This window comes from Triticum dicoccoides, chromosome 3B, assembly GCF_002162155.2.
Source record: "Triticum dicoccoides isolate Atlit2015 ecotype Zavitan chromosome 3B, WEW_v2.0, whole genome shotgun sequence".
In the NCBI taxonomy this organism is placed as follows: Eukaryota; Viridiplantae; Streptophyta; class Magnoliopsida; order Poales; family Poaceae; genus Triticum; species Triticum dicoccoides.
This window is the reverse complement of record NC_041385.1, coordinates 65,283,818-65,310,571: the sequence shown is the minus strand read 5'-3', so window position 1 is coordinate 65,310,571 and position 26,754 is coordinate 65,283,818. Positions and strand designations below refer to the sequence as shown.

General features: G+C 40.8%; 2 protein-coding genes across 6 annotated transcripts; both read right to left on the bottom strand.

Annotated features, from left to right (window-relative positions):
• Positions 1 to 991: 991 nt before the first annotated feature.
• On the bottom strand, positions 992 to 9,170 carry LOC119274741 (probable chromatin-remodeling complex ATPase chain). Its single transcript, XM_037555465.1, has 26 exons — positions 8,812 to 9,170; positions 8,208 to 8,339; positions 7,978 to 8,081; positions 7,121 to 7,236; positions 6,085 to 6,182; positions 5,774 to 5,953; positions 5,471 to 5,692; positions 5,205 to 5,339; positions 4,841 to 5,123; positions 4,678 to 4,751; positions 4,297 to 4,517; positions 4,129 to 4,216; positions 3,958 to 4,051; positions 3,672 to 3,860; positions 3,546 to 3,577; positions 3,377 to 3,456; positions 3,212 to 3,301; positions 3,038 to 3,107; positions 2,855 to 2,897; positions 2,707 to 2,765; positions 2,457 to 2,622; positions 2,110 to 2,288; positions 1,819 to 2,034; positions 1,621 to 1,737; positions 1,416 to 1,529; positions 992 to 1,308 (listed from the first exon to the last, which is right to left on the bottom strand). Exons 1-26 carry the CDS (start codon positions 9,067 to 9,069, stop codon positions 1,288 to 1,290), a joined length of 3,381 nt encoding a protein of 1,126 aa, XP_037411362.1. The 5' UTR covers positions 9,070 to 9,170; the 3' UTR covers positions 992 to 1,287.
• Positions 9,171 to 12,470: 3,300 nt separating this feature from the next.
• LOC119274740 (putative disease resistance protein RGA4) lies at positions 12,471 to 18,959 on the bottom strand. 5 transcript variants are annotated; one of them, XM_037555463.1, is made up of 6 exons: positions 18,624 to 18,959; positions 17,834 to 17,932; positions 17,666 to 17,711; positions 17,377 to 17,586; positions 13,771 to 16,885; positions 12,471 to 12,950 (listed from the first exon to the last, which is right to left on the bottom strand). In XM_037555463.1, exon 5 carries the CDS (start codon positions 16,838 to 16,840, stop codon positions 13,790 to 13,792), a length of 3,051 nt encoding a protein of 1,016 aa, XP_037411360.1. In that variant the 5' UTR covers positions 16,841 to 16,885; positions 17,377 to 17,586; positions 17,666 to 17,711; positions 17,834 to 17,932; positions 18,624 to 18,959; the 3' UTR covers positions 12,471 to 12,950; positions 13,771 to 13,789. The 5 variants fall into 5 exon arrangements, with proteins under 5 accessions (XP_037411360.1, XP_037411359.1, XP_037411358.1 ...); XM_037555462.1 differs by having other exon boundaries at positions 17,377 to 17,572; XM_037555461.1 differs by having other exon boundaries at positions 17,377 to 17,572; positions 17,666 to 17,935.
• Positions 18,960 to 26,754: the final 7,795 nt, after the last annotated feature.

Below are 26,754 nucleotides of genomic sequence, written 5' to 3'. Positions count from 1 at the left end.
TTTCCAAAGAAAGGCTCTCCTAATCTTTCAATCTAAACAACCATGGAGGGGGGTAAGTGACATTAAGTGAAAAGTCAGAACGGCCGACAACATGACTTGGGCTAGGATTAAACGACCACTTTGGTACAAAAAACCAGTACACCATGGCCTAAATCTATCTCTTAATTTATCAATAAGGATTGAAAATTCTCTCTTTTTCGAAAAAAGACAGTTGAAAATTGAAACCCCCAGCCTACGCATCAAAAGATACACACGACCACACTGAAAATTCTCTTTCCCAGTTTGACAGCTGAACAAACTTCCGAATTCACCAATCAGATCCTCCTCACATAAGATTGAGGAAATAGAGCATTTTTGCATTCGTTGCACTTCAACCGCGAAGAACAACGAAAATCTCCAGAAGAAGCTTAGCAGCAACAACATCATTGTGTTTGGCTATTAGAAAGACAATCACATCTTCTTTACTTTTTACTTTTTTTTTGCGGGAGGACAACCACATCATCTACGTATATGGAGAATCGCTGCGCGATGCAGTGTTTATTTCTGAAAGGGTACGAAATCCCACACTACTCGCAATTTCAAAAATCTTGCATAAAGAGTCCATGATGATTATGAAAAGAATGGGCAAGAGGACATCACCCTAGCTAAGTCCACTACCGTTGAGCAAAACTGTTAAGTGGAATGCCATTTAGAAGGAGCTATTCAGCAAGTCTTGTAAATGAGTCTGCCTTCTTTTAGAAAATGTAACTGATTCTACAAAGTCTAATGAACCCCCCACAGCGCCATGACCTCCTCACCGCGCACAGCAGCACCACCAGCACTCCTTTGATCGCAACAGCAGCCGGGCGGAGGACCTCGCCGGCACTGAACATTGAAGGGCGGAGGACCTCGCCGGCACTGAACATGGAAGGCTTCAAGTGAGCTTGTGCTGGGTACAGGTGGCTAGCCACTTGTGTTAGAAACTACTGTGGAGAACTAGAGATGATTCATGTGGAGCAAATTGAAATTCAATGCATTTCCTTTCTAAAACAATTCTTGTAGCCGTTTGCATACCATCTTCATCCGCAAGCACCAAAAGGCCCGGCCAACATTCAATATTCAAACCGATCCTGATGCACTCACTACAGGTGGCGCCACAATACATGACATTAAACTTACTTCGACAGTGATTAACCTAACCAACAATTCATCGAGCATATATTACACTAATATAAGAGGCCTTAAGCGCTGGAAGAAGCCGAGCCCAAAACATCTCCTGACAAAGCGACAACGTCGGATCACCTGCGCTTACACCTTCCCCTTCTTTCCCTGCAACATTGTTTTCAGCTTAGCTAGGTCAGTAGGCAGCAGCATAATCATCTCTTCAGCTTGCGCTGGACTGACCAACTGACAGAAAGGATTTTGCTTGGACATACCGAGCCCAGGAAATCGTCCATAAGGGACTGCCGCCGCTTCTTGGATGAGGGCGCTGGAGCCGTCTCACCAGCCCGCTTTGTAGGTGTCATTTTCTGCTTTGTTGGTGTCTTATTCTGCATGACAAAGTAATGATCGCCAAGATTAGTAATGCCATAAGAAGAACAAAATCAAGGCCAGTGACGTTCAACAAGAAGAAACTGCTACCTTCTTGGATGGATTCGCTGGAGCCGTCTCGCCGTCTGGAACCCTTGATGCAGCTTGCTTTGTTGGCGTCATCTTCTGCTTTGTTGGTGTCATCTTTTGCTTCGTTGGTGTCATCTTCTGCATGACAAAGGAATGATCACCAGGATTAGTAATGTCGCAAGAAGAACAAAATCAAGATGTTCAACAATAAGAAACTACCTTAGCAAGCCTTTTCTCCTTCCGTGCCTGCCTTTCTCGCTCATCGTGTTCTTGATTCTCTTTCTCAACTAGACGGACAAGCGTGTCGCACCGCCTAGCCAGCTCTTGGGCACTTCTTGCCTTCACAAACCAGTCGAATCGGAACAAGGGTGACTTGCGGAAGGCAGATCTAAGTTCATCCCACTTCCCGTAACCAAGCTTGTGCGCCATGCATAGCTGAAACATAACAGGTTGTTGTTATGATCATGTCACAAACTTGAAGCGCTTTGCACTAGAAGGGAGAGGGCATACCATAAAACGGTCGCATTCCTCGTTATAGAACTTCCCTTTGTTTGTGCCATACTGAACTTTCAGCTCTAACCATGGGTTCTTATAGCGGTCCAACTTCTTCCCAATGGCTGTCATAATCTCATCCTTGCGAGTTATCCTTGCCTCACCCCTTTCGATGTTTTTGATAATTCTATCATAATCTGATTAGACAGGGACAAACACACAGATTAGTCAGGGTGAACATTCGTTTAAAGTTGACCATTCACCCAAGCAAAACAGTCAGTTGTTATTGAGGCAAGTTGCCTGATGAGGATTTACATAATAACCCTATATTTCATGATGTATGATGAATTGACTCAATTGCTTACCACTCAGTTCCTTGTATCTCTCCTTGAAAACTTCAGCATATCGTTGAACCTCTTCTTCTGTTTTCCCTTCCATTTCAGAGGATATACCCTTTATGTCATTACGGCCATATTTCTCACAAGCACGAATAAATGTGTTGAAGTCTCTCTTAGTCCATGTTGGAAAACCCTAAATTTTGTATCATAGTAAACCAGAATGTCAGGAGAGTTAAAAAGATGATTGATGTTTCTTTCATATTGCATATAATCCTACCGCTTCCAATAACCGCTGCTTCTCCTCCAGCTCCTCTGCAGTAAAAGGCTCCACCTGATCTGAGTGTTGCAGAAGAATAATATCATTAGCATGGTGTAGTTAGATGCTGTAATGCACTTAGAGAAGCAAGAGTTAGCAGTACCAGTACCTTCATCTTCACCATCAATGGTATCTTTCTTCTGGTTGGTTTGCTGCATTGTAAAGATATTATAAAGTTGGGCACCAATTATCAATGACAACTGGGAAACAATGGACTGGGTAGTGGGGCAAGCACAAAAGAAGCAAAAAATGTTTAAGCTGTTCCTCAACATATATCTAGCTGAGAAATTACCACGAGGTGTCGGACTTCCTTTTCATACAACTCATTTAGCCTTTGACTGTTGAAGAACTGGAAATCATGCCTAACATAAACACATAAGCAGTGAGCAGGCAATACCAAGCAACAAGCAGGATTGATTTTTCTTTTAAGAAAATCAAAATAGATAGTAACACTGAAAGAACTTACAAAGTTGGCATTTTTGGAATCCGTAGTTCCTTGGGTTTAGCTGGTGCTGCTTGGCGAAGTGCTTGCTTGAAGTATTCAGACTCATTGTAACTACAAAAACAAGTCAAAGTTAGGTAATACAAGTAAACAGTACATAATGCAACACCCCAAATATGAGTGGCATACTTCCTTATCCTTTCTCTCCTAGGTAGCTCGACCACCAAATTCTCAGCAACAATTTTCTTAAAATCAGCCTCGTTTTCCTCCTTTAAGCAAACGAAAAGCAGAGTCAGTTGGTACTTGATAAGATATTTAACTAAATTTCAAGTGCATGATCAAGTGAGCAGATCATTACCTTGTCACCATCAAAATCATACAATTCAGCAGCTGCAGAGAAAAAAATGATTTGAGAGATATTAGTTAGGGGTGCATACTATCACCCATGTTACATTTAGAGAGACAGAGAGAGAGAGGTGCATACTGTCATCCATTTTAAACTTAATGGCATCCTCTGTGAATTTTTTCATCTTTGCATCCAGCGCTGCTTTTGTCTCTTCTCCTTTAGCTATAATTCTGTCAACATCCTCATCTGTTATTGTGCTATCCTTGGAACTGAACACCATTTCCGCACCATATCTAACCATTTGCAATAAGTCATCCTTATTGACAGCTGCATAGAAAACAATAAGGTCAAACTATTACATATCCTACTTACAACAACAACAAAATCTTCCAAAAGATAGCAATAACAAGCAGCAAAAACTCACTTTTCTGCCCTGACAATCGTCCTTGTTGAATAACCAAAGCATCCAATGCAAGCTTCTTGTACGCTCTCTCAATCACTTTTTCCTCAATGGTATACTGCAATTTAGTTTCATTGTTTAGACACATACCTGCCAAAAGCAATATTTTGATATTCTCAACCTAACTTAACAAACCTCGGTGCAAAATCGGAAAACTTGAACTTCTTTCTTTTGACCTATCCTATGTGCGCGGTCTTGAGCTTGAAGATCAGCTTGTGGATTCCTGCAGATACATTAGAACCATAAAAAACATAAGATTCAACTTATAGATTTATAGTTTGCAGTCCAAAAAAAACAGCTTACCAATCACTATCATAAAGAATCACAACATCAGCAGTGGCAAGGTTGATACCAAGTCCACCAGCCCTGGTTGAAAGCAAGAAAACAAACTTCTCACTTCCTGGTTTGTTAAATGCATCAATGGATGCATCACGATCTTCTCCACCTGTACTTCCATCTATTCGGCAATATTGATACCCTCTGTACATAAGATAATCTTCCAAGATATCCAAAAGCCTGGTCATCTGCAGATAGTGATATGTCAAACAAAGCAAGGTATTTTAGGGGGAATCAATGATCTGTAACAAGGTGCATGTGTTTAGTAACTCATGTGCGACCATGATTTCCTAATATGTGATATCTAGACTGCCATGTAAATCGGTATGGTACATGATAGATGATCACCTGTGAGAAAATAAGCACTCTGGAGTCACGGTCCTTTAATTTGGGCAGCAATTTATCTAACAGAACCATTTTCCCTACAGTATATATCACAAGAGTCGTTGTTAAGCAACCAAAGCAGGATTATAGAATTGCAACAACAAAATGGTCAGCATGAAAAACATACCTGCGGTCTCAATAAGATGGTCACCAGTTGTGTAAGGTGGGCCCGGTTCTGCCCCTTGGAATAAATATGGATGGTTGCAGCACTTTCGTAACTGCATAGCTATGTTAAGCAACCTTTTACGCTCACCACCAGCATTAATAACCTCCAAATCTTTCTGAAGCAGACCTCGATAGTACTGCTTTTGCATCTGAGACATCCCAACTTTAAGGATAATTTCTTTCTTTGGAGGTAAACCCTTTTCGACATCAGATTTAAGCCTCCGGAGAAGAAATGGGCGAAGAACCTTCAAAAAAATTACAAGCATGAATTATAATGCTAATTCAAACATACTGGCACTCATTGAGCATGAGTGTTATATCCCTACCTTATGAAGCTGCTGAACAACCTCCTGTTGATCAGTTTCACCAGTAATTTGGAACCACTCATCAAAGGTCTCTGCAGAACTAAATATCTCAGGCAGCAAGAAATTGAGTAGAGACCAAAGCTCGTGGAGATTGTTCTGCAATACATTACATCGGTAAGTGATGAAACTGAAATAAGATTGACGAATATAAAACAATATATTCAGTGGTTGCAATGCATGTTGTATGTATATAATACAAAGAAATAGCACTGCCAAAGGCAACCTACCTGGAGTGGAGTGCCTGTGATGAGTAGACGATAGTTAGTGCTAAAAAGCCTCATCGTCTTAGACAGAAGAGAGTTTTCATTTTTTATCCGATGAGCTTCATCAATAATAATGTAGCGCCAACTGAAACGCTTCAATGCATTTTTTTCTTTGATTGCCATTTCAAAACTGGTCACACACACATCAAATTTTCCTGGCTGTAGCAATTTCTCCCTTATATGATTCTGATCAAACAGTAACAAAGTATAGTTAACATGCCAGCTGAAGTAACAATTATAGTTGAAAAGCAGGGATGTAAGACCAACCCTCTCTTCTGGATTTCCCAAGAATTTCACAGCACGCAGAATGGGACAAAAACGAGCAATTTCGTTCATCCAGTTACCAAGAGTAGACTTTGGCGCAACAACCATGTGAGGACCAGTTATTCCTCTGAATTCATGCAGATAGCCCATCAGTGAAATAGTTTGAAGAGTTTTCCCAAGACCCTGAGTAAATAAATGGCAAGACAAGGATAAGGTTAGTAACTTGCATTGAACATTACCACCATACTGATTGAATAAAATACTGAAAGGGTTTTAGCGACTAGCCTATTGTGTGGTTAACACATCAAACATACCATCTCATCAGCCAATATTCCATTAATGCCGTTATCATACAGCCGTATTAGCCAATTAAGCCCAGCTAGTTGATAATCTCGCATTTGTCCATTTATGCCTGCAAAGCAACATAATAAGTGTGCAACCATTTGGTAGTTAACATATGCTAGACAAAATTGAAGATGTCATCCTATTAGAAAGGACTTTGGTGCCATTAGCTGATTTTAACAAGAACAGGGTCAGCTAGCATCAGCATGCTTTTGACGATATGAAATAATTGGTAGAAATAAAACAAAAGACCCATCCATTATAAATAGTTCACATTTAGTTAGAAATCAAAATACAATAATGATTAAGTTTCATGGAACTAGAAGTCCAGAACTACAGATAATCTGGTCAACCTATCACAAATAAAATATGATGATGTTCGTTTTACAAAACGGAAGTCTTTAGCATACATTCACTTACACAATTTTAAACAAAATCATGTTCGAATCAACAGGCTAAGTTGCTAACCAACCCAGCCACTTGTAACACATGCTCATTTGTGCCTGTTACAGTGAATACAGAGATTGCTACAAGTCAAAAAAACATGGTTCTCATATGAATGCACAGCCCCAAGGGGAACTGTAGGGGGCTCTTCTATCCCCTAACTTCGCCACATCAACCAAAACTTTAAAGTTCTAGTTGGCATGGTACATAAGGGTCTCTTAAAAGTGTAACTTTATGATGTTTAGTCTAAGTACAAGGAGTTCCACTCAAATAGATGCACTACTGATTTATAATTTATTTAAGCCATCAAATATATGCTTGCTTGGATTGGAAAACAATGTTGCTGATAATCAACTACAGAACAAAGTTGGTTCATTGCCACAATAAACTGTTTAGTTATGTGTTTCTGAATGTATGCCATATTTCATTGTCATTTTGATCTTATGGAAAGAAATCCATGTAGCTAGCAAGAAAAGAGTAGCATATGCCGGCTTAAGTTGGTTATTGAGGAGAAGTGAAGTGTAATATAAATCAGCTACCAATGGTCAACAAGGAAAGGCTCACATGATGGCTGCACAAGCAAGTGTGTTCCGACTGAACTAGCAAGTGCATCTTCCTCCTCTTCGAGGTACTCTTCATCATCCTCCTCTTCTGCCCTCCTCTTTGAGGAAGGGCGTCCCCTACAGTGTGACCCACATTAGCAACAAATAGAACAAAGAGACACAAGAATCTAGGAGTAAATGGACTAAACTCGCAACCCAGCATACAGAATAACAGGAGCGCCCACAACATTAAGCTAAAAGCTATTGCTAATTTACTATAACATAAAATAAACTGCTACAATTAACAGGTGTACTTAGAATCCAAAATAATCGCACAGCTAGAAATACAAATAAAAAGTAAATGAATTTCCTCACAAGTGCACTCCTGGAAATTCCATACTACTATTAACCAGAAAAGGAGACAGGATTTTAGGTCGCCTCATCGTTCTGCAATATGATTGAAGAAGATGGACATTGACCGTGTACCGCGTGTGCATCTGCACTGCAGTCACTGTACAGTGACACGCTGCTGTTGCAAAAACACCAGTGCAGTAGGGCTAGATGCTGCTGCTGCTGCAGTGGTGGAGCTCAATGGGAAGAGGGACCGCAAGCTGCTGTTAGCAACCCTATAACTTAATGATGGTTATTAGGGAAGACAGGAAATGAGGATGGACAGAACCGTATGTTTGGGAAATGCAAATAGAAGTAGCGCTATGAGAGAATTTTTTTTCAATTTTCGTTGATGTTTCAAATTAGATCGGTGCACATGTGGCTGCAATTTCTATTGGTCATCCAAGATGGGTGTTCATAGTAAAGTACTATATAGTGGCACTAACATAACCAAGGATTTGCTTTAAAAAAAACATAACCAAGAATCACCTTCCACGTGGCTTCTTCTCTTTAGCCTGGCTTCCTTCTGCAAAGTGGGCAAATACTTCTGTCTGCTGCAGTAGGTACTTCAGTCGCCCTTTCCCTTTCTTGTTCTGTGATCAAAACCATGATGAGAATGCAATATACACCAAAAAACGTGTATCAAATGCGCACATGATGCAAATCGACTGCAGAAGGCAATTATATTCAGGGGGGATCTCACAAAAGGAGAAACACACCATGTCAGCATCAATGGCAGCATTCTGGGTCTGTAATATCTCCTGGATCTTCTGCTTCTTCAGTTTCTGAAGTTGTTTGAGCCTGGCTCGTTCCTGCTTCCCTACCTCTGGAATTCCAGCAGGGTCTTCGGCCTGCAACGGAAACGGTTAGGCAGGCGCAAATAATGCAAATATTACCAAAGCAGGTTAACTGATTAAGCTCAAACACCATTGCAGCCACCTCTGCCCTGCTTCCTACTTTGCACAAGAACACAAAGACTGCAGGCATCTGGACAACTACTGCATTACATTACATTCTAAGACATGAAAAGGGCCACTTTTTTCAAAACAGTGGCTTCATTTCAGTCCAGATCTAAGGTATATTCAAACCTGGTAATGTCTCAAAATCATTATCACTGCTACTGCTGCTGCTGCTATATATTGTTAAAAAATGATTTTATTTTATTTTTATTTTTATTTTTATTATTACTAGTACTACTATGCGGGAATGCTTCCAAATTATTATTGAAGCCCGGACGGGATGCAGATAACCATGAATTAACCAAACTAATCACCAACGGAAACCCTCTAAATCGAGCACCCGAACCCTAGCCCCCACGCTCACCTCGTCGTCGTCGTCGTCGGACTCCGGCTCCTCCTCCTCGTCCTCTTCGCCGCCGTCCTCCTCCTCTTCCTCGTCGTCGGCGCCCGCGCCGGTGGTGACGGCCTCGATCTCGTCCTCGTCCACCTCCTCCTCCGCCTCGCCGCCTCCCCCCTCCTCCTCGCCGGATCCGGAGCCGCCGGCGTCGGACTGGTCCTGCTGCTCCTCGCCGGAGGAGGACTCCTCCTCCTCCACGACGCGTCGCCTCGCCGGCCTCGCCATCGGGGCCGGGGTGGGGGGATGGGGCTAGGGTTTCTGGGCTGGAGGCGATGGGGGTTCGAGGTGCCGGGCGATTTGGGGGGAAAGAAAGGGTGGGAGCAGAGGAGTGGCGTTCGCTTTTATTTATGTGGCGCCTGAAATGGAAGCCCGTTCCCGCCGAATAGGCGGGGTGCGTTTGAGGCTTCCCGCCTCTTTCTTTCGGGTTTGGGTTTGGGCCCGCCCGGCCGAGTAGAGATGGTTGGGCTCGGTAAAGACTGTTTTTTTTAGGTGTTTATTATCTGGAGAACGTTCGTTGGGGACAAATTGTCGGCGAACGCCCCCGCTTGCCATGCGAAATAACTAAAACTGCGGCGCGTATTGTAAAACAAATCATGGACACTTTCGAATCCACGAACACTTTTCGGATTCACGAAAAAATTTCTCAAACCGCGAAAACAGTTTTTCAAGTATGTGAACATTTTTTGAATTCGTGGACTTATTCAAATTCGTGAACATTCTTTAAAAACATGGTCATTTTTTCAGATTCATGATTTTTTTTACATTTTTATAAAATTCATGAATTTTCTTGGACATTTTTAGTCTTTGATTTTGTGGGAAAGTAAATAGAAGAAACCCGCCCCCACCCCCACCACCACCACACACACACACACACAAATCAAACCTATCGCTTCCATACAAGTGTTTGATCCAAAGTACTGGGCCGGCCTACCCGATGCTTGCGCACATGAGCAATCGCTCCCTTCACGGTCGCAGCAAGGCACTATACCAACTCTCCTCGCAAATTGGGCCCCTACAAATCTGGGGGTCCTATGCGGCGGCCACACATCCCTATGTCTGAGCCTGGGTAGCGGTCTCGGTCGTCGGACCGCTGCACAGGGGCAGTTGGTTGGGCGTCGAAGTTGTCGGGCTGTTGCACGGGCTCGGGCGGTTGGGCACCGATGCTAGCCTCCACCATGGCCTCCGCCTCCTCCTCCCGTCGTCGAGCCGCTCTGGTTGTGCGGCCGGTAGAGGGAGCTGGCGGCTTAACCCAAATGAGCTCTTTCGCGCGGTTTTGATTTTTTTTCTTGCAACAAACAATGCTTAGTTTTTCGCCTACGTGCAAATTTTGTGATAAAAAGACAATCCTGATGAACCGGTTAAAAAAAGGAAAATTAGTGCTGCAAAATGCTTTCAAAAACAGCTTTCTTGAAGCATCATTCTTTTTCACCATGAGCTTTACAAATGTTTTTACTAATGAAACTAACTACCCATGTGATACACTCAATAGTGTTTATCACACACACAAAAACATTTTTTGAATTTATTTGCTTTTTTTCCCTTAATTAAAATGTTCCTCTGGTTATTGACTATGATGGAAAGGCGAGGCAATGGCTCCAGGGTTGTCATCGATGTGGAAGGTGGTGGACGTGAAAAGAGGGCATATGTGTCTGAGAAGACGGATCGACTACGGGGGAAATTAGATAGCTTGGAGGGGCGCCCCTATGTCTCGCATTGAGCGAGACGGTGGGAACCCTCGCTGAAGAAGTGTGGCGCCAGTTGGGCCAACCCAGGCGCGCGGGAACAACAACCTCAATTTTGTATTTTTCTTACGTTTTTTGTTTTGTTTTTGGCTTTCCTTTTTACTTTTGTTTATACTTCAAAATATTCCAAATAAATATATCAAAAAATCACACTACATAAAACATTTGAAAACCGTTGACCAAGCATTTGAAAAAGTTAAATGTGTATAGAAATGTATAATAAAAAAATAATTTTTTTTATGAGACAAGTTGATCATGTATTTAAAAAATCTTAATCAAGCATTTGAGAAAATGTTGAACAGGTGTTTAAAAAATGTTAATAACGCATCTGGGAAATGTTAAATGTGTATAGAAATAATGTTGAACATGTATTAAAAAATGTTGACTTTTTCTATCATGTATATGGAAATGTTAATTAGGCATTTGAAAAAAATGGAGAACAAGTATTTGAATCAAGCATTTAAAAAATGGTAAATGTGTATAGAAACTTTTTTAAAGCATGTATTAAAAAATGATGGAAAAATTTGATATTGTATATAAAAATGTTAATGAAGCATTTGAAAAAATATTGAACAATTATTTAAAATAATGTGAATCAAGCATTTGAAAAATATTAAATGTGTTTAGAAAGAATGTGACCATGTGTCAATAAATGTTAATATTGCATTTAAAAAATGTGAACCAAGCATTTAGAAAATATTAAATGTACATACAAAAAATGTTGACCATTTATTAGAAAATGTTAGTATTGTATTTTTAAAATATTAATGATGCATTTGAAAAAGTTTAAAAGTGTCTATCCGTAGATCTCTCTTGGTATATCCAGATAATAGGTAGGAACATAAACTGAAACATTCAAAAATGTTGACTGTGTATTAATATATGTTAATGTTGTATTTGAAAAATATTAATCAAGCATTTGAAAAATGTTAAAAATGAGTATATAAAAAATGTTAAGCATGCATTAAAAATGTTAAATTTGTATTGTAAAAATGTTAGACATGTATTAGAAAAATGTTGTTGACATATATACAAAACATGTAGGATGAAAACTAAATGAACAAATAAAACCAAAAAAGAAACAAAAAAACAAAGAAAATGGAAAATGGAAAATAAAACCGAAGAAACAAATGCAAAAAAGAATGAAAAAGAAGAGAAGAAAAAAAGAAAAGAAACAAAAGAAAACTAAAAAACGAAGAAAACTGGCTCAAGTCGCCTCAAGGGTGGCTAGGGATCGATCGCTGCTTCTCCTCGCGTGCGGCCCAATTACTGTAGAACCTTCAGCAAGACTACTATGGCCCTGTTTGGTTCAGCTTTTATCGACGGATTCCGCTGTCGCGCAGCAAAATCTGAACCAAAGGGTGAACCCAGCAGAAACCGATTCCAGAAATCCGCTGCCAAAATCTGAACCAAAAATGGAAGCAGTCCAGGACGTGCTTTCCAAAATCTGATTCCGCTGCGGGCCAAAATCTGAAAAAGCTGTATCAGCTGGTTTGTCAAATGACCTACATCTTTTTCACATCAGATTTTCCACAGCTGTTTTTCCACAGCAGATTTTTCACAGCTGCTTTTAGAAATCCACAGCCGAACCAAACAGAGCCTATAAACCTTGGCATGGGTAGTCCGGGACGATGACATGAGCCTGAGGCTAATTCTTGGGCCCATGCCCAGGCTCTAGTTTTCCGTTTCATAGAAGCTAAAAAAGTTGAATACTTAAATCCAATATGTTGTTTGAAAAAACAGGCTCAAATAATACATTTTAACATTTAAAAATGAATAAGAATAATAAATATGCTCGGTCCAACTAGCATTATAACTTGCTGATGACCAGTGACCAAAGAAAAATGCTCAAACAGTAGATCACAAACTTAATTGTGTGCAGTGAAAAAAGAAGAACAGTACAAACTTATGGTGATTGCAGTTCGTCCATGAGTACAGCCGGTTGATTAACCTTTGTCCTAAGCACAAGATGGATCATCTATGTGGGATCTTCCATGCGTAAGCAAATACTGCTTCCCATGTAAACAAATATAAGACGTTTTAGATCACTACTTTAGTGATCTAAAACATTATTTTACAGAGGGAGTACTACACGAGACACACCTCGCTTCAGTTTAATCATAGCCAGTAGTCAAATTAATCTGTAATCCCAAGAACAGCTGCAGAACAGAGCTTGCCCTTCATACTTGATGCTTTTTCCACAGACAGCTGCTTCAAAGTGCAGCCGCGCGCCTCTGCGCTAGTCATCTTCCGCATTTCCGCCCTCCGCTGAGGTTCCCGTCATTGTGCTCCCGAAATTCACCGCACTGCACACGATCGTGCCGTGTTCAGTCTGCAGCTCTGTCACCATCCACCAACCACTTCCTGCAACAACCAGGATATATGCACTATTATTGCTTATCATTTACAATCTGACCCAAGTTCAGAAACAAACAAAACCAAACTCATCACTTCTACTCAGAGAATTCAATCATGCCAAAGTGAGAATCACCTGTTATATTCAATACAGGTTCAGAATAGCAAAGGCCTCTGGCCCCAAGTTCAGAGGTAAATAAAACGAAATCGGTCGGGTACATCCAAAGAACGAAATCATACTAGACATTTTCAGTATAGCAAAGGTCTCTGGCTCAAGTTCAGAAAAAAAAATTACAAGACCAAATTCGATGCATTGCAGGGCACTTGCCCTAAGAGAAAGAAGCAGGACACTTCCTTCACCAGGTTGATACAGATCAAGGTACTTGCACATCTTTACCATTGACAGGCTTAGTACATCTCATGCGCTTTTTGCCCGTCAAAGTGAACTGTGGCATCAGTCCAGGCTGCCACAATTTTGTTCAGCACATAGTTTGAATTAGGGAACAAACAGTAATCAAAAGTAACAGAAATGTATTCCTGGGTTAAGCAAGGACAAAATGATGACAAACGTGTGGCAGTCCAGCATAAGTGTATACGGTACATGCATGTGGACATTTACTAAAGCTCATTTGGACATCTGCAACCACAATAGATCTAAGCAATTATATTGCATAAGTTTAATGGTTCAATATGTACGATTTATGCAGCTATCCAATATGACGAGGCAGAAAATTGTGTTATAAGAAACTAAGAATACAAATTAAATGTGGTTCACACAACCAAAGACACAAAACAAAATGTGCAACCAGTATATATGCAGTGTTCATACCTTGTGCTTTCCTTGCCATCTAACCGGTAGATAGTGTGTAGACATCCAGGTCTTCGCCATGAAGTCGCTGGCGCTGGTTCTGAAGCCCAGGCACCCAACGGGAAGATATCTCCTGCATATCCTCGCCCAATCCCAGCTGCTGCAAATTGCCCAACCCCTCTACATGGCTTAAGTTTGGACAACCACGTACTTGTAGTTTTGACACTTGAGGGAGGTTGGAGACCTCCTCCAGGCCTTCACAATCCTCAATCACAAGGAGCTCGAGCACTGGAAAGTCCTCCACGGCCTTCAAGTTGTTCGCTCCAATTAACAAGAGCTCCTTCAAGCTGGCGGTGTCCTCTCCAAGCTGTTGTGGGAGAGCCCTCAGCTTTGGGCAACCTTCAACTTTCAACTTCGCCAAACGAGGCAGTAGTTGCAATCGTGTCGATTGAGCATCACCGTTATGAATCTCATCACCACCATCCTCTCCTCCTTCATGAACAACATTTTCCACTCCCTTAAAAAAAGACCACTCCTCCCAGTTGGGCATATCCTTGATGAAGAACCACTCAAGTTTAGGGAAAGCAATGAACTCGTTGCTTATGGGTTCACCCACCCTGCAGCCAACAAATTCAGGTCCAACCTTGGTAACTGCATGTGCTCCATCAATTCTCAGAAACTTCAAGTTTGGTAGCTGTCCGACCGGTGGAAGATCCACGCATGATCGTAGATTTTTTAGGAACAAGTGTGTTACTGAAGACAAACAGGCGGTACCAAACCACGTGGGATACCTCTGACCAAAGAATCCAAAGATATAGAGGGTTTCCAGGTTGCGTGGAGGTACTAGCAGCTCAAAGACCTTCTCAGCATTGCTAACCTCTTCTGAATATGGTCCCTCTCCATGTGTGGTCCACTCTAGCACCAGTTCTTTTAGATGCTTTTTGTCCTCCAGCACTACATTTGTACGACAATGAGCTGTTCTTTCCAATTTAACAAGATTAAGATACATCATTTGCGGCAAAGAAGACAACTCTTCCAACTTCCACCCATCTTGTACATCAGCATTATCACTTATGTCGCCGACAAGAAATCCTCGTAATTCAGTGAGCAAATTTAATTTCCCTATCCCTTTTGGAACCCGATTTACTTTTGTACCAGTAAGACGAAGACATCGTAGATTACACAATTGGGTCATCGCCGATGGAAGACTGTGCAGAGCATCACAATTTATCAAGCTCAACACTTGAAGGTTCTTTAGGGATCCAATGGATTCTGGAAGATGAGATATGCCAGTATGACCAAGATCAAGTAGGCGTAGATGGATCAATTTTCCTATATAATCTGGAATTTTTTGCACAATTGAGTAATTCAGGGCCAGAACACGAAGAAGTAGAAATCTCTTGAAGAATGTATCCTCAATTTTCCATGGACCATAAAAAGCAAGGAATGTCCTCACCTTAACTACCATGTTATCCATGCTAGTTAACACTAATTTATCCTTCTTATTGACAACAGAAAGGCGTCGCAATTTTGACATATTCTCACCCCTCAATGTTTCAACGTTTCCAATAAAGCATTCGTCCTGTGATAATTTGCAAGCAAGCTGTCTTAAGAGGTCATGCATTCTGCATTGAGCCTGGTTAAAAATTGTGTTATCTGGTTGGAGGAGATTCCGATGGATTAACTCATAGTAGTACCCTTCTGCTGTGTCTTCGAGTGGCTGACCTTGTTGCTCCATAATGAAGCCTTCAGCAATCCATAACTTTGTAACTACACCACGGTAAATGATAGAATTTTCAGTATACAAAGCACAGTAAAGGAAACACTGTTTCAGACGATGTGATAACTCATCATAGCTTAGGTATAGAACGCCCTCTATTTCATCAGAGAGCATCCCATGGGAGCCAGAGTATTTGCCTAAAAACTTTCTCCACTCATTCTCGGTTAGATCTTTGCTTGCCAAAGCACTAGCAGTAACCTTAATTGCAAGAGGGAGGCGACCACATTTATCAACAATCTCCATGCCTGTGTTTCTCAAATTATGCACTTCTTTCTCTTCGGCAATGTTCATGCTCTTCCAAAGTAGCTCCCATCCCACCTCTGCTGACATGAGATCAACTTGATGGGTATGTTGTATGCCTATTCTCATTGCAATTTGATCATCTCGTGTGGTTACCAATATTACTCCAGAATTTGTTGTATGGAATGGGGTTCTTAATAAATCCGTCCAGACATTGGGATGCCACACATCATCTAAAACCAGAAAGAAACTCTTCCCTTCAACTGTTTCTGCAAGCTTTCTCTGCAGTTCTGCTATGGTTTCGCCTTGCTCATGATACACACCAATATTTCGAAGAACCTCTTTTAGAATAGTTACTTCATTGTAGTCATGTGAAACACAAATCCATGCCCGTAGCTGGAAGCTTCCTCTTATTTTTTGGTCATTGAATATTTTCTGAGCTAGTGTTGTCTTACCAACTCCTCCTATTCCAACAATAGCAAGCTTATAAGACTTATGTGCCTTGTCAGCAAGTGCTAAGTCTACCAACTTCTTGCTAGAATGTATGATCTCCTTTCCCACAAGGTTAGGCTCAACAAGGTTGGAACTTCTTATCAATTTGGATGTTGGACCATTTCCAGTAGGTTGTGTACTACTGCTGAATGTTAAAAATGTTGTATCTTTTGAAATGTTCTCTATCCTTTTGTTCAGACTTCTAATCCGAACAGCAACATCATGGCGTGGCCCGATGCTACAAAAGCAAGAGGAAACCGAAAGGCCTTTACAGGCAGCTGATTTGCTTGATGATGATGGATGGTCAAGCAGTAGCTTGCTTCCTTTGCATCTAGCGATGTCCAATATTTCATCAACATCATATATAACATCTCTCAGTTGACCAAGCCAATTGTTCACTGCAAGCTCTTTTGTCCTCCTTTTCTCAGCATCATATATACAACAACGTATTAGTTCTACCCGTCGCAACACTTCTGCAAGCTCTTCTTCCACCCCAAGGATTAGTATGGCCTCATCACTAATAATATTTTGCAACTTATCGACACATGATCCAAGCAAAGATTCTAGTATGGCTGCCATTGATCTGAGAAACTCAGCTCAGGAGACCCACGACACCAGGTTGACCTGTTGGGGGATGGCAGCAAAACTAAAGAGTGAAAATGAATTCAAAAGATAAACATGCTTTCAAAACTGAGACAAGTCTTAGAAGGTGCGAAAGATATCACTAGTGACTTGCTATTTACATTTTCAATAAATTTAGCATAATGAATCTCTGTAATGTAGTCCCTCTGTAAAGAAATATAAGATCGTTTAGATCACTAAAGTAGTGATCTAAACGCTTTTATATTTCTTTACGGAGGGAGTACATACAAATTCAGAACCCTGAGTAGTGCCACATATTGTGGTCTAAAACCCTGAATTGGCATTCCATATTTTCAGTTTTTGTGTTTACAAATTTACACGTGCTCAAGTTTTGTACATTAAAATGAATTATTAGTATGTTTTTGTCAGTTGAAGGGCCATCACATGGCAGCTGCATAACAGTGTACATATTGAGCCACAGAAAATAAGTGTATATGTTAATCTAAGTATGAAACAGACAGATTAATGTTTACCTTTTAAAGCAGTCTTCCAACAAGGAACAAATCATCAACAGTAGGAATCAGTATTGATCACCTTGAAGACACGGTTAGCTTCGACCAACCCATCACTGCTTTCAAGACCTCACAAGGTTGAGCGCAGGCCAGGATAAAAATAGAGAACAGAAGATCATCAATCAAGTCACGAAGAATAAAACCATGCTGCCATCACCTGAAGTAGATCATCTAAAAAATAGTGAACAAAAGGAGTGCCGAACAGTGTGATTATGGATCAAAGTGCAGACCACTGAGGTAGAATATGTACCTGAATACGAGTCAGTAACTAAACTGATAAGCCACTGACGAGCGTGCTGCAAGAGGAGAGAGGCACGGAGCGTGTTAGCACAGAGCCACAAACTGTTTCCTGTCTCCGCCGGACCAGCTGAATCCAGCTTGAGTTAGTGATCAATGGACCAAGAGCAAAGGAACGAACAGGCGCGCCAAGACAAAATTTCCTTCGAGTGGAGTAGATGCATAGCGCCAACGATATCTTCAAATTCTCTTCTTGATTTCCTGATGCCTTACTAGCAGCCTGCTGGATACAAGCAAGAGAGCAAATAAAGCACTTGTTGGATACCCAGAGAGACAATACTAGTTGGCAAAAATAAGCCCCCCTCCTCTGCTTCATTAGAAAAATGCAGGCTAAAACAGACAGCCTATTCAACAAAGGCGGCTGTGCTGAGTCTTGTGAAAGAGACTGGCGAGCTGCTTAGTATTAGCGTCGTTGCTGTGTACTACTCCCTCCGTTCCCAAATATTTGTCTTTCTAGGCATTTCAAATGGACTCAACATACGGATGTATGTAGACATATTTTAGAGTGTAGATTCACTCATTTTGCTCCGTATGTAGTCACTTGTTGGAATCTCTAGAAAGACAAATATTTAGAAACGGAGGGAGTAGTAATTTACTGCTAACATTCGTCACTGCCAACTGCCCAATGATGAATAAATTAGGCCAAGTAGCGCTTCAAGACGGTCATACTTCTTTTGATAATAAAGGGGATTCTGTCGACTTATGGAAGCCCTCCGTTCCTAAATACTTGTCTTTCTAGGGATTTCAACAAATGACTACATACGGCGCAAAATGAGTGAATCTACACTTTAAAAAAAGCCTAGAAAGACAAGTATTTGGGAACGGAGGGAGTAGTATATAAATTGTTGTACCTGAGAAATCCTCCCAGTGCATTATTAGTATTCAACAAAGATTTTTGTGGCTGAGATTACCTGGCTGGCTGACCCAAGGGGGAAGGGGCGTGATGAGCGAAACAGAGAGGGCTGGGCGACAGCACGACAGCGATTGCGCCGCAGCAGGGGTGTCGACGGCGCGGTGTGGCGGCCACTGACCTGCCCCAGTGTTGAGCTTGAGCACGCACCCTCCGCTTCTCTCCAGCGACGGCGTCGGCGTGCGGGCAGTCGGAGTCAGAGCCCAGCCGCCACCCCGCCTCCTCTCCCTCCTCTCGGCCGCAACTCCGCCGAGCCGACGCCCGGCCGCCATCCCGTCGCCTCCATCTCCCCTCGCCGGATCCCAGCGGGGCTCCTTTCCCTGGCCCGAGCTGCGCTGCACAGGCCAGCGTCCCCAAAAGGTGCCTCTATAACTCGCTTCTTGTGAGCTGTAAAAATGCCGAGCGTGTTCTAAAAAAGGTTCATGCTCAAAAAGAAAATCATCACGTATTTTAAAATTATTCAATATGAATTTAAAAATTCTCCATTCTCTTTAAAAAAATCATCTCATATTTTTAAAGATATTCATCATGTTTTTCGAAAATGTTCGTCGTGTGTTTTAAAAAAAAGTGTTAAAAGGGGAAAAGTCCAAAAAAAACAGGCAAGATGAAAAACATAAAAATAAAAAATAAAAAAATAAAAAAACGTAGGAAAAGATAATCGCAAACAGAATAAAAGATGTCCACTTATGTACATTTTTTAAATGTTCACGTATTTTGGGGCCAAAAAATATGTACTTTACAAGATGTTCATCATGAGACAAAAACATTGTGCTGCACATTTTTTCTAAACTGTTCATGTATACATAAAATATATTCATGAGACTAAAAAATGCTCATGCCTTTTTTAAGAAAATACTTGTGTGATTTAAAAAGTGTTTGCACAATTATAGAAAGATGTGTATATTTTTAAAAATATATTTTTTTGTAGCAAGAAACCAAAAATAAGGGAAACCAGTAAAGAAGCATAAAAAAATAAAAGAGAAATAGGAAGGAAATATAAAAATGTCAGAAATTAGTGAAATTAAAAATAAAATAGCATAGAAAATAAAATTGCAGTAAAAACTCAAAGAAAAGAAAATAATATTCTATCCGTCCCAAAATAAGTGAATAGTGTACGAAGTCCGCGTCACCTATTTTGAAGCAGAGGGAGTATGAAAAAACATGGTCCAAATTTTTTTGTAGCAAACAACATTTGCCTTCTGCTGCTGGGTCCAAGAAAACCGACACATAAACTTTAGTTACAAAAATCAAATGAAACCACACCTTCCTTTTCGCTACTAGTTTGCATTGAGGCACGGGCTTATATTCCATACATTGGCATCACAATCAATTGAGGTCTACAATTTAAGATCGGGCCACTCGATTTTGACCGGGTCAACATTTTTTCCCTGCTCTTTTAGTTAATTATTTGACCGAGGTATTCAATTTTGGAGCTCTCCTATTTGACTGAGGTATTCAATTTGGGATTTGGTTCACATTTTGATGGGCCAATGATTTTTCAAATCAATCGGCAGCAACCGGCTTAAAAAATATGTCAATCTCATGCACCCTCTCACCACTTAGAAAAATACTCCCTAATTGTTGAGGCGTCATAATCAATTCAGGAATCCAATTTGTAATTGGGTCACCTGATTTTGATCGGGTCAACAATATTTTTTCTCTCAAGGAGCTCTCTCAATCATTTCTTTTAATTCACCATGCCTCCTAATTTTGAAGCTCTTCCATTCGATTGAGGTATTTAATTTTGGATTTGGTTCAGGATTTAGGCCGAATCAATGATTTTTCAAATCAATCGGCAGTAAGCGACCTACAAAAATATATCAATCCTGGGCACCCTCTCACCATCTATTAAAATGAAACAACAATATGTGATATTGTAGAATCAATGTAGTACAAGCAACAACCGACGCAAAAAAATTCGACGGAATATGAGTAATTAACACAGAATCACACCTTGAAAGCCCCACCAAAACACCACATTATAAATAAATAGAAACATACTCCATCATCTTCCCCACTCGCATTATATTTTTTAAACATCGACATCGACCATACCAAATAAGTAAAATAGAAAAAATCATTTCATAATGAATCTAATGATATCGATTTGATATTATGGATATTCCTATAAATTTGGTCAAACTTAAAGAGGTTTGACTTTTCAAAAAACTAATACACCTTATATTTTGAAACAAAGGGAGTAGAAAAATTATGAAAACCCAACATCTCCAACGACGCAGCAAAGCAGGTCCAACTGTTCTAGTATGTAGCAAACCTAACAGGGGCAACCCCTACTGAGAAGCTGTCACGCGACACCAGATCTAAGGAGTTGAGAAAGCAATGTGGCTTCCGAACAACCCCTTTCACATTATTAGGTCTGCCTTGTCTTGTCTCCACCGCATGACAAGTCTGTAACTCCAGGCTTGCTGCCGTTAGGGAGGCAGGGTGAGTTTGGTTCGTTTCCTCAGCTTCGTGCCTGGGAAAATATGTTGCCTACCTTTAGCCTGGGCTTTTCTGATTTCGTGTCTGGTCAGGCTGTCGTTGACTAGGGGTGTTTGGTTGGAGCCTGGCCTGGCAAATAGTTAAATAATAATAATAGTATTGTTATAGGTCGAGAAGCTCAAAGGCGTTGAAACAAACATTGTTTACTCCCAGGCAGCAGCCCAGGCATCCCCTTTTCAGCGCCTGGTCCAGGCTAATTAAGTTGTCAATGTCGCCAGACCAGGCTAGCATGCGCTTGTTCCAGGGTATGAACCAAACAATCACCAGGCACTTTTCAGGCAAGTGCCAGGCGAGGCGTAACTCAGCATGGACACCAACCAAACACACCCGCAGTCTTGTTGAAGTTTGGGGCCCATCTCCAGTATCTTTGGACGGTGAAGACCGTGAGATGGAGCTCTGGCGGCCCCGAGTGGCTTGTTAGGAACGTAGGAGTACATACATATATATATACATATATATATATATATATATATATTACGGTTTGGCTGAAACTCAGCTAGTTTTTTTTTTTTGAGCTAGATGAGTTTCAGGTTTGGCATCATTCACTGTATGTTCGTGAGTGGGAACAAAAATATCCGTTGGTGTTGGTTCATGCGACGCAAAGAGCGATCTCGGATCATACACCACTCTTTCTAGATTCGGAAGAGGCTACCCATGTTGCAAACAAAAATACCTTCTCTTTCGAGCAAAGCTGGTTTGAGCGAGAAGGATTTATGGAGATGATTGCACGCGAATGGGCCAGGCCGGTTATGGGAAGGACACATGTTGAGAGATGGCAAAACAAGATTAGACATCTCCGACAATTTCTGAGAGGATGGGCCAGGAATGAGAGTGGGATTTATAAGCAGAAAAAAGAACGTCTAACACAATTAATTGAGGCACTCGATGTAAAGACTGAAACCACTCTTCTTTCAGTTAATGAACATCGAACCAAGTCCGAGGCTGAGCAAGCCCTACGTGCTCTCCTGAGAGAGGAGGAGCTCAAGTGGGCGTTGCGTGCGAAAACGCTTAAGTTTGTCCAAGGGGACGACAACACACAGTTCTTCCATGTGGTTGCAAATGGTAAACACAGGAAGAAGAAAATCATACAGCTTGAACAGGACGAGGGAACAATAGTGGGGCATGAAAATTTGAAAATGTATATCTCCAACTATTATAAAAGTTTGTTCGGACCGCCTAATACTTCCACGGTGTCTCTTGATGAGTCTGTGATTGATGATATACCTCAATTACAGGCAGCGGAGAGCAATGTTCTCTCTGCACCGTTTACTGAAAAAGAAGTTCATTTGGCCATAACTCAAATGAAGCCGAATAAAGCACCGAGACCAGATGGGTTTCCAGCTGAATTCTATAAGAAATGTTGGCATATCATTAAAGATGATCTTATGCCTATGTTTCATTATTTTTTCGATGGCCATTTGGAGTTATTTCACCTAAATTTTGGTACGATAACATTATTACCAAAGAAGAATGAGGTGGTCGGATAGAACAATTTCGACCCATTTGCTTGCTGAATGTGAGTTTTAAAATCTTCACAAAGGTTGGAACCAATAGATTGGCACAAATTGCTCACTCAGTGGTTCAACCTAGTCAGACAGCATTCATGCCGGGACGACACATACTCGAAGGAGTAGTTGTCTTCCATGAAACTCTTCATGAGATTCACTCGAAGAAACTAGATGGGGTTATCTTAAAAGTGGATTTCGAGAAGGCTTATGATAAAATAAAATGGCCTTTTCTTCAGCAGGCAATGCGCATGAAGGGTTTTAGTGAAACCTGGAGGCACCAGATGGATACTCAAGTCCAGAAGGGTAGTGTCGGAATTAAGGTGAATGATGACATTGGTCATTATTTCCAGACACATAAGGGGCTGAGACAAGGGGATTCCATGTCACCCCTGCTGTTCAATATTGTGGCAGATATGTTGGCCGACATTATTGGCAGGGCCAAACAACATGGTCAGGTAGAGGGTCTAGTTCCTCATCTAGTTGATGGAGGGGTGTCCATTCTACAATATGCCGATGACACTATTCTTTTCATGGAACATGACATGGCTAAGGCACGTAATATGAAACTTATCCTATGTCTATTCGAACAATTGTCTGGCTTAAAGATCAATTTCCATAAGAGCGAGGTGTTCTGTTTTGGCAAGGCCAAAGACGAGGAACATACTTACAGACAATTGTTTGGATGCGAATTAGGTGCTTTACCATTCAGTTACTTGGGTATTCCGATTCATCACCGTAAATTATCTAATAAAGAATGGAAATGTATTGAAGAACGAATTGAAAAAAAACTCAGCTGCTGGAAGGGCAAGTTGATGTCATAGGGGGGTCGATTAGTTCTGATCAACTCAGTACTAACTAGTATGCCCATGTTTTTACTCTCGTTCTTCGAAATTCCAAAAGGGGTCCGAAAGCGACTTGATTTCTTTAGATCTCGATTCTTTTGGCAGTCTGATGAGGCCAAGAGGAAATACCGTCTCACGCGATGGGATATCCTTTGTCGACCTAAAGACCAAGGGGGTCTCGGTATTGAGAACTTGGAAACTAAGAATAAATGTCTAATGAGCAAATGGTTGTACAGGTTAGGGATAGAGCCGGAGGACATGTGGTCTCAAATCCTGCGCAATAAGTATTTGCACTCGAAAACGCTAGCCCAGACTACCATCCGACCAACTGATTCACCGTTCTGGAAGGGACTTATGAGAACGAAGGATCTGTTCTTTCGTAGGGTCAAATTCTTGGTTGGCAACGGGATGTCAACTAGGTTTTGGGAGGATGCATAGTTAGGAGAGACACCTTTGGCCTTACAATATCCTACCCTTTACAATATTGTGCAACGTAAGGAAGATTACGTAGGTATTGTCCTTCAAACTATTCCCTTGAATATCCAGTTCAGATGTGCGTTAGTGGGTGCGAGATGGACAGCCTGGATGCACTTGGTTCGGAGATTGATTGAAGTTCGACTCTCCGACGTGCCAGACTCTACACAATGGAAGTTAACTAAAAATGGGATATTTACGGTGAAATCCTTTTATACGGATTTGATTAATTCTGGCCCCCTCTCTCAAGGTCACTTCATATATGGAAGATTAAAGTTCCTTTGCGGATTAAAATTTTCATGTGGTTTGTCCACAAGCAAGTAATACTCACAAATGATAACCTTCTTAAGAGGCGATGGGTAGGCAACTCGCGGTGTTGTTTCTGTGCTCAAGATGAGACAATACAACATTTATTCATTGAATGCGCACTTGCCAAGTTACTTTGGAGAACGATCCATATAGCTTTTAATATTAATCCCCCAGTAGATATTGCGTCTTTGTTTGGGACGTGGTTAGCTGGGGTTGAACAGATCACGGCAACTCGTATTCGGATTGGAATATGTGCGTTACTATGGGCTATATGGAACTGCAGAAATGATATGATTTTTAACAGACAACACAACTTAACTTTTTTGCAGGTTATCTTCAGAGCTATAGCTTGGATCCGTACGTGGTCCTTACTCACTCCTATGGACTCCAGAGAGCCTTTGGTTACTGGGTGCAACCAATGGGAGATGGTAACTCAGGCTATATTCAACCGGTTCGGATGGCGTTCGCATAACAAGATAGAGGGCTAGAGAGCTTGTCCTTATTATCACCGTATCGGTTGTTTTCTTTTAGGTCCTTTATTTTTTCAGATCTTTGTGCTTTGACTTTGCTCCGTTTGCGAGCTGTAAGACCTTTATGATGATACTTTCTGGATTTTTAATAAAAAGGCGGCATGCATCATCATGATGCAGAGGCCGGGGGTATACCTCCATTTCAAAAAAAAAAAAACTGTATGTTCGTGCAACTACTGGAGCCCCTCATTTTGTTGCTCGACCCGTTTCTCTTTTTCATTTTCACGGTTGTCCAGTTATGGGCCTCTGCCGCGCACTATGTCCTATTTTTATGTTGTCCAAATCCACTTTTACCTCAAGGGGCGACCAGCCCATTACGGGAGGGAACAACTAGAACAAAGTTCTCATCAGTCATAGGAAGCTTCTTAATCTGGTTTTGAGAAGCTTCTAGAACCTTCCTATCAGTTTTTGAAGGTTTTATTTTTTTTCTGTTTTCCATTGGGTTTTCTTATTTTCTTCCAGTTTTTTGTTTTCTATTTTTTCTCTCTTGGTTTCCTTTTTGTTTTTACTTTTCAATTTGTGAACATCTTTTATTTCATGATTATGTTTTTAAATTCAAGAACATTTTAAGTTCAGAAAATATTTTGAAATTCATGAATATTTTTTATTTATTAATGTTTCTCAATTTCGTAAAAAAATTTAATATGTGTTGTAACTGTATAACCCCAAACACGGCAACAACCATGTCGACAAACGAGTTGTTGGATGCTATTTTTTGTACCATCTCAGTGTTAAGAAGACTATGGGGTGGGTGTGGGGGAGGGGAGGGGGGGAGGGGTGGCGCTAACTTATCAGCGTTGGATGCGATTTTTCTGTAGCATGCCTGCCTGTTCAAAACCTTTTTGTTTCTTAATATATACTCTCTCCGTCCCAAAATTCTTCTCTTAGATTTATCCAGATACGGATTTATCTAACATTAAAATATGAATAGATACATCTGTATGTAGACAAACCTAAGACAAGAATTTTGGGATGGAGGGAGTATGTATGTGTGTTGAACCTGAAAAGAACCTTGAACCATTTTTAATGGCTTTTTAAGCGAATGGTAAGTACTCCCTCTGTCTCAGAATATAAGAACGTTTTTGATACTATGCCAGTGTTAAAAACGTTCTTATATTTTGGGACGGAGGGAGTATTTCTTAGTACAGTTTACTGTGTGGATATGTATTTTGTTTTGTTAGAGTCTATTTATGATACGCAAGTTCAAATTTAGATGAGGCTTATTGCTAGTTTGTATGTGTGATAATATACAAATCGGATTTTTTCTGAGAGATTTTGATGCATGTGTAATTCAATATAATTTTTAGTTTTTAGTTTTTTTTGTACATTGAAATCACATTTTTAGTTTTGTCTTTGAACATTTTGATCCATGTGCCACTTCAAAATTTTCTCTCCGTAAATCACAGTTTTTCCATGATCCTAGTTGGGTTATTTTTTCCTTTAATTTGAGAAAATGGCTCATTCTCCTTTTTTTGTTGCCTTTTTTGTTCTTTTTTAGTCTTTTTGTGTGCGTTGAAGGTATATGCCAATGTATATGTAATTCAAGTTTTTAAATGAGCAGTTGCAATTGCAAGTTGCCAAAAGTAGTCACAACTGCAAGTTTTACAAGGGTAGTTGCAACTGCAAGTTCTTTTAACTTGGGGGTCGCAACCACACGTGTCTCTAGGGGTAGTCGCAACCGCGTGTGTCTCTAGGGGTAGTTGTAGCTGCAATTTGTCGACGAAGGGGCGTATTTGCAATCGCAAATTTTCAAATGTAGCCGCAATTGTATGTTTTCAAGGCTCGCAGTTGCATGCTTTCCAAGACCAGCTGCAACTTCAAGTTTTTTAACGGAGGGTCGGAACTGGACGTGTTTCTAGGGGGGTAGTGGCACTTGCATGCGTTTTTAAACAGATCACAGCTACAAGTTTTCCATGGCCAGCTATAACTGCAAGTTCCTCTAGGGTTGTTGTAACTACAAGTTTTTT